Source organism: Psammomys obesus, unplaced genomic scaffold, assembly GCF_907164565.1.
Source record: "Psammomys obesus unplaced genomic scaffold, mPsaObe1.curated_primary_1811, whole genome shotgun sequence".
In the NCBI taxonomy this organism is placed as follows: Eukaryota; Metazoa; Chordata; class Mammalia; order Rodentia; family Muridae; genus Psammomys; species Psammomys obesus.
This window is the reverse complement of record NW_026585504.1, coordinates 59,392,610-59,400,529: the sequence shown is the minus strand read 5'-3', so window position 1 is coordinate 59,400,529 and position 7,920 is coordinate 59,392,610. Positions and strand designations below refer to the sequence as shown.

The 7,920-nt window shown below is 43.1% G+C and overlaps 1 protein-coding gene across 2 annotated transcripts in view; it reads right to left on the bottom strand.

Moving 5' to 3' along the window:
- Positions 1 to 1,183: 1,183 nt before the first annotated feature.
- The window catches only part of CUNH2orf76 (chromosome unknown C2orf76 homolog), a 61,779-nt gene continuing 55,042 nt past the window's right edge, over positions 1,184 to 7,920 (bottom strand). For both annotated transcript variants that reach the window (XM_055604677.1, XM_055604680.1), the window contains one exon: positions 1,184 to 1,781. In XM_055604677.1, coding sequence (XP_055460652.1) covers positions 1,705 to 1,781 — 77 coding nt within the window. In that variant the 3' untranslated portion in view covers positions 1,184 to 1,704. The remainder of the gene's footprint in view (positions 1,782 to 7,920) is intronic.

Genomic DNA, 7,920 nt, shown 5'->3' with positions numbered 1-7,920 from the left:
TGAGGCAAAAGCTGTCCGAGGCCATCTGTGTACTCAGCATTTCGTTTAATGAACGAATGAATAAAACAAACAATCTCTGTTTTAAAAAAGGACTCTATTAAACCTTTCAACAAAGCAGAGTGCTTCTGACCATGCTAATCAGACTCTTCCAGCTGATTCTCTTAAAGAGAAAAACACTGGGCTATCTCACGACTTCATGGCCACAATGAAACCAGTTTGCCCTGTTGGCAAAGTAAGAGGCCAGCGGTAGAAGGCCAGAGCCAGCTAGCCGTTCTAGATAGACACATGCCAGCTGAGCAAGCTTGACCCCTTCAAACAGCTGGTGCTCAGACACCCCCAGGTACACTGCCTTGGAAGAATGTGTCTCCTAAGACAGAGGCCGCATCTCCGCAACTGTCTCCTGGAAGCACATATGCCCTGCTACTTCTTCTTTCTCCTAACAAATGAACTTGGTTCTATCACACTTTGCTATGAAAAAAGTCAGGAGATGGTCCAGCAAAAAAAAAAAAAAAAAAAAAAAAAAGCTAGCATCATTGTTTGTGTGGTCTGGCGCTAAAAAGGAAGCAAAGCAACCGTCTTGTAGCAGCTCTCCTTAAAATAAGCACTAGCCAATGCCTTGGGGAGGCACATCTCACACCGGGAATGGGGTGGCCTGGACTGCCCCTAAGAGCCTCATGCAATCTCTGGCAGTCAACGACAGTAGCACTTTCTCTGAAGAGCATCTAAACAAACATAAATGAAATTCAACGAAAGTGTGATCTCGGCTGCATCTTTTTAAAAATTACTTTTTATTTTCAGTTTTAATTTGTGTGTGTGTTAAATGTGCGACGGGGCAGGGGGATGCACCCCCAGCATGTGTGTAAGTCAGAAGAGAATGCTGGGTATCCTGCTCTCACTCTCTGCGTCAGGCCTTGGAGAAGGGTCTCTTCTGACCCTGGAGCGAGGTTGGCAGCCAGCTTGTCACAGTGACATTCTCATCTCTGCCCTCTATGCCTTTGAGGTCACAGGAGCATATCTGTCTATGTCCTGCTTTTCAACAGGTGGTAGGGATTTGAACTTAGTTCCTCATGCTGGTGCAGCAACTGTTCTTAACAATCTCCCCAGCTCTGCTTGTATCTTTATAAAGAACCCAACACATTAACCCACCAAACAGTCCGTAATTTTAGAAAACAAGTGGTATTTATTTATTTTTGAGACAGGGTCTCATGAAGCCAAGGCTGGTCCTGAATGTCCTATACAGGCAAGGATGACCTTGAACTCCTGTTTCTTCTGCTTTTACTTCTAAAGTGCTGAGGTTACAGGCATGTGCTAGCACACAGGGTTCACTCACTGCTGGAGAGGGAACTCAGGGCGTCATGTGTGCTAAGCAAAAAGGCACTCTACCCACTGAGCTATGCTCCCTAATCCTAAGAAGTAATGCTTTCTAAACTAATGCTTACTTTTTTAAATCAAATATTTTGCTCACTTTATAACAAGAAAGAAAAGAAGGAAGCAAGGGAGGGAGAAAAAGGAAGGTCTGGGAGAAAAGGAGGAAGGAAGAAAAAGAAGGAAAAGAGAATGGCAGAGAGAGAGAGAGAGAGAGAGAGAGAGAGAGAGTCCTCTATAGAGAGGAATCAAGCCAAGGATTTTTTAAAAAAGATTTATTTGACAATTTAAAAAAAGTTACTTGTGTGATAAAGGTATGCAAAGGTACGCCGGACACTTTCACCAGGATGAGATGGGATTAGCTTTGTATCTCTTATAATCTTCTTCACAGAAGAATGCAATTTCAGTTTCACTGGCTGAAAATAAGGAAAACAGAAAAGGAGAGAAAAAAGATTTTAATGTGAAACTAGATTTTAAGCAAATATGGAAATCCGTATTACATTGTTTTGTTATCATAGGCACTTAAAATGAAAAGACAAATTGTTGTTGGATTGCATAATAACTTTTTGCCAAACCAACCAGAAGTTTCAGTGTTGTTATGGGAGATTAAAACTCAAATAATTTAAAAATAAAAGAAAGAATAACTCAGCTTGGTGAGATGGTAAAGGAGCTTGCAGCCAAGCCTGACAGCCTGAGTTCAATCCCAGAGCTGTCTGCCTGCCTGTCTGTCTGTCTCTCTGTGTGTGTATGTCTGTCTGTCTCTCCTTTTCTCTCTCTCTCTCTCACACACACATGCACACAAACAAATGTAATTTAAACATTTAAAAACAATAACTCCTAAAATCAAAATCAAGAGTTAACACAAGAGTGAAGATTTTTCAAGAAATACTAACATTGCTCATTTATATCACTGGAAAATTAAAACAAAACAAAACAAAACAAAAAAACCTCTTGATCTCTTTCAAGTAGGCTAGTCAGTTCCAGATAGGAAGGGACTTCCTCCGCCTCTCGAAATTAGCCTGTAGGTATAATAATTTAATACTTAGAGGATCAGTAGAATATTTTACAGATCACTTTACATTCTCCCTCATGACCCATCAAAATATGTGTCTGAAGAAGTTAATTTTTGGCCCTGCTTATGATTAATTCATGAGGCTTCAGCAATATGCAAAGTGAAAGACACAAATTGGCTTCTATGCAATACCTTCAAATGCCTCTAATTATTCACAGGGGAAATGGCTCAGCTAAAGGACCCACAGAGGTTCAGGGCGGCCACGATGCTTTCAACCTAGTGGGTCAAGGACTCCGTCTTCTAAAACAATAAGTCAGCAGCATTATTAATTCAGATCTGATGGCGAGCCTTCCCATTATTAAACATGCAGTTCTTCAAGGCGTTGGCGCCCACAAGTTCCACACTGGGTTTTTTTTTTTTTCCAAATTAAACCAGGAGTTAATACAGTCTGCTCAGCTTTCACAGAAGGCAAAAGGGCCCTTCCAAAGCTCAACAAGAAAACAGACATGATTATTCGTAATGAATACTGAGTACTCAATTAACATAGGCGCTCCAAAGAGACAAGTAAAACTCTTCAACCCAAATAAATAGGATGAGGAGTGCAGAGGATTACCACTGGTCTGTGGCGGACAGCTCTAATCTCATCATTAGATTCTATCACAAAAGAATGAAATTCAAGAGATTAGCATGACATTTCATTAAGAATATTTTCGTTGTTTGCAAGAATATCATATGTTGTATCTCTCTCTACCATAAGTTATCCTGTGCCCTAGAGAAAACAAATACTGAGAGAAGAAAAACAATATGGCCATACCCACAGATCCTTGGCTGGGACGTACTATGGCCTCTGGATTAAATTTAATCCAGGTGGTTGTTGATGTGATTGGGAGCTCTGATCACATTGAGCTGGGTGGGGGATAACGCAGGGAGAAACTGAGACTCCCTAGGCAAACAGTGAGTCAGTGGGTAGTTCAGCAGCTTGGCAAGTTCACATTTTAAAGAATGGCCAAGAGGCTCTACACAGACTATCGTCTACTTCGAAAAGGGGGCCTATAGGGAATGTGGAGATGGCTCAGTGAGTAAGAACACTTGTTCTGCAAGCGTGAGGACCTGAGTTTGAATCCCTAGTACCCATGTAAGAGCTGAGCATGGCTGTGTGAGACTGGTACCCATCACTGGGGGGGGGGGGGGGGCGTGGAGACAGGAGGATCCTGAGAGCAAACTGACCAGGCAGCCTAGCTGAAACAGTTAACACTGAAGCATTGAGCTCTGGTTTTTAAAAAATCTATTGGAAACATTTGAGAGAATGAGTTTATGTAAATTATTTAACACTTTGAACAAATCACAAATGATTTTCTTTTACAGACAAAGTTCCCTGTAGTCCAAGTTTTTCCTATGTAGCTAAGGATGTCTCTAAACTTATCTTGCCAAATGCTGGGTGCTAGGTGTGCACCCCCCCTTTGCCTGCTCTATGCAGTGCCCAGGGTAAAGCCAAAGGCTCCATGGTGATCAGCAAGCACTCTACCAAGGGAGCATGCCCACAGATGATTTTTATGACTACTGTATCATCACTCTCTCCACCATTATCCTTTCAACTCTTATTCCCCAAATTCTGTTTACAATAGTTCTGTAAGCACAGCAGAGAACAGCCCATAGGGAGAGGGGACCTGGCTTTAAAGTAAATGTGCTTTGAGCACATTATGGTCAGGCACAGAGGTCTCGAGGTGGGAATATGAAGATTGTGAGATCCAAAACCAGCGTCTTCATGTCATTATCAAATGAAACATAGGAGAGCCCCTCAAATACACTGTGGAGCCTCTTATTACTGGCATGTCAGTGTAACATGAGCCAGGACACCCAGACTTAGCATATAAAATTAAGAATTTTGTAACACTTCTAAACAGATATTTCTCTCTCTCTCTCTCTCTCTCTCTCTCTCTCTCTCTCTCTCTCACACACACACACACACACACACACACACGTATGCATGTGCATTCACAAGCCTCTATAATGGGAGATTGATGATTACTTGAACTAAGAGAAACCAGAATAATCTATTCTAACTCTGAGATCTCAAGACAATTTAAGTACAACTTAATTAATCCTCTGACCCACCGAAACCAACTTACCAGCTATCCACAGACACACTATAGACTCTCTAACTCTATTCTTGACCTTAGGCTGTGGCTTACATAGCCTGAGAACAACTGGCATGCGTGTACTGGCTTTGTGGAGCAATCAGGATAACTTGTCAAGTAATGATAACAGCTATTAAAAAAAAAAAAAAAAAAAAAAGCAGTTCTCAGAGCAAACTGAGGCCCAAAGACAAAGTTTCACCTTCTCTTAACTCCAGGAAAGCATCCCATCCGTCCCTTTGCATGTATGTGAAGGTAAGTGTAGGTACATGTATGTGTGTATGCACGTATAGAGGCCAGAAGTCAACCGTCTGCTTCATTTCTCAGACACCATACATGTGGTTTTGCTTTTGATATTTATTTCTTTTTTATTTTATGCGGATGGGCTTTTGCCTACACACACACCTGTGCATCACATGCATACAGTGCCTGCGTAGGCCATAAGAGGGTGTCAGATCCCTTGAAACAGTCAGAGACAGTTGTGAGCCACCCTGTGAGTGTTGGGGATTGAACCTGGGGCCTCTGGCAGAGTAGTGTTCTTAATTGTTGAGCCATCTCTACAGTTCCCACTTGGTTGTTTTTGAGGCAGGGTCTCTCATTGGTGTACAACTCACCAAGTAGGCCAGGCTGGCTAGCCAGCAAGCCCTAGGGACCTGCCTATCTCTTCCTTCCCTGCCTATCTCTTCCTTCCCAGTGCTGGGATTGTAAGTGTCCATCATCACCACTAGCTCTTTTACAAAGATTGGGGGGGGGGGGAATCAAACTTAGATCTATAAACCCAGCAGAGTAGAACTTACAGGTTCTAAATATGTATCACTTCTAAATATTTATCAATGAAGGCTGAACTGCAGCAAAGAGGTCTAGACTTCAGGGCTCTCCCTGTCACACTTGCTTTGAATGTCTGTATTGGGCTGATTAAATAAATCAGCCAACAGAGAAGTTTTCAAATAACACATAGAAGATAGTACATAATGAAACATCTGGGCTTTCACACATCAGGCACATGTCTGCATGGGATTGGAAAGGTAAAATCATCTATGCAGTGAGTGGAATGAAACCCAGGCATGAAAAGAATGGAATCCTAGCATATGTAGCAATATGCATGGAACTGGACTGCATAAACACATACATAAATATAAGTACCTGTGCTGTTCAGTCCTATGTGAAAGCTAACCCGTATTTTGGGGGATCAAGGGATAGCTCAGTGGGTAAAGTGCTTGATGCAGTGTGTTGGATCTCTAGTACCCATGTAAAAAGCCAAGAATGTCTGCAACCCCAATACTGGGGGCCAGGAGGCAAAGACAGGAGGGCCTCTGGAGCTCATGGGCCTAGTTGAGTTCCAAGGCGAGTGAGACCATGTCTCTAAAAACAAGGTGGGGGAATAACCGAGGACGATACTCAGTGCTGATCTCTGGCCTTCACATGAACATGCACACATGTGAACTTATACCCCCCTGTGGTGGTTTGAATGAAACTGGCCCCCAGAGGCTCACAGGGAGTGGCACTACTAGAAATTGTGGCTGTGCTGGAGTAGGTGTGGTTTTGATGGAGGAAGTATGTCACAAGGGGTGGGCTTTGAGGTTTCAGAACTCCAAGCCAGACCCAGAGGTTCACGCTCTCTTCCTGCTGTCTGCAGATCTGGATGTAGAGCTCTCAGATACCTCTCCAGCACCATGTCTGCCTGCATGCCGCCATGCATGACAATGGACTCACCTTCTGAACTGTAAGCCAGCCCCAGTTAAATACTTTTCTTTGTAAGAGTTGCCGTGGTCATGGTATCTCTTCACAGAAATAGAAATCTTAACTAAGACATCCATGCACACAAACACACATCTATTCTACACACATTTTTTAAAAGTTGTTTTCATAGTTAGAAGGCTTGAGGAAGTCAGGCGTGTTGTAATTTGAAATGGCTAGATGGAAGGCTTTGGCATGTGCCCAACATAAACAAGTGATAAATGTCTGAAGTGACAGTCTTGATTATTATATATGCATATATGTATTATTTATGTGTATACATACATATGTGTGTTTGTATACAGTATCATATCAAAATATGATACTGTACTCCACAGAGTACACAAATATCTTCACTTATAAATACATAAAACCATCATGTGTCAGAAAGTGACACTTTAACATAACAACAACAAAATGGCAGGGGTAGAGCTCGGCAGTACAATGCCTGCCCGTGTGTGCAAGACCCTGAATTTAAGTCCTCGAACTGCTAGACAGAAAAGAAAACATAAACAAAACCTTACAAGACAAACACTGACACTAATAAAAGACGGGCTGAGGAGACAGCTCAGTTGGTACAGTGATGGCTTTACTTTACCACCTATGTGTAAACAAAGCTTGAGGATCTGCTTTTTTTTTTTTTTACCCCATTCCAGAGATCACAGAAAAGGAGCCAGGCCTGGTGGTGAGTGCTTGTAGTCCCAGTGCAGTGGAGGCAGGGACCAGTGCTTCCTGGGACGCACTGGCCCACCAACCTAGTCTACTCACCTGCACACACACACAGGTCTGTAGGGGCACTGTGAATCTGTTTTGGGATTCCAGCTAGCACTGCTGAGTTGCCTGTCACTGTTACAAGGTTAATGTGAAGCCATCCTGACACTGTCAGGAAAGAAAATATGTCTGTCCCAAGATATTACTCCCCAAGAAAAGGAAGAGGAAAGGGCCTCAAACCTTGAGGAACTGCAAATCCCACACTGTGAAGCGGTGGGAGCCAGAGACTCCCATAGCAGTTCTGTATGTAGGACGTGATGGAGAGGTTCGGGGTGGAGGCAGAGGGCAGGAAGCTGATGGCAGAAGTGACACATAAAATGAAAACCAACCCCAGGGGAGTTGTGGGATTATTACAGAACCAAGGTTGGCAAGGGCCCTTCCCTCAGAGAAGCAGCGCTGACGTGGTCCACGGTCACCGGCTTCAGCGTTTTTACATAGCCTGCTCGATGAGAGTCACTAGCCACAAGCTCCTTCTCAAAGCAGAAAAGATTTGAAAGGGAACAGGGTCAATAGTAGCAAAATGAAATAGATAAAATATCACTGCAAAAACTTAAGTGTACTTTTCTTTGTATGGTGAATTAGTCAGTGAAACTTTAATTATCAAGAACAACTGTCAAGTCATAAAAGTTAAATATCTTGGTAAAACTCCCTCTTCCTTCCTGGAAGTAAATGGTGTATTTCTTTGTGCTGTGTGCTGTGTAAGTGTATGTGATATTTGCGTACATGTGCACACAGAGACCTGAGGAGGGTGTCTGCATCCTATTCCATCATTCTGCATCTTATTTCCTTGGGAGGGCCACTCACTTAACCTGGAGCCAGGCTGGCAGCCGGCAAGCCCCAGCGATCTCCTGTCTTTGCCCCTCACAGCTCTGGGTGAATGTGGACGGCCAGACCCAACTT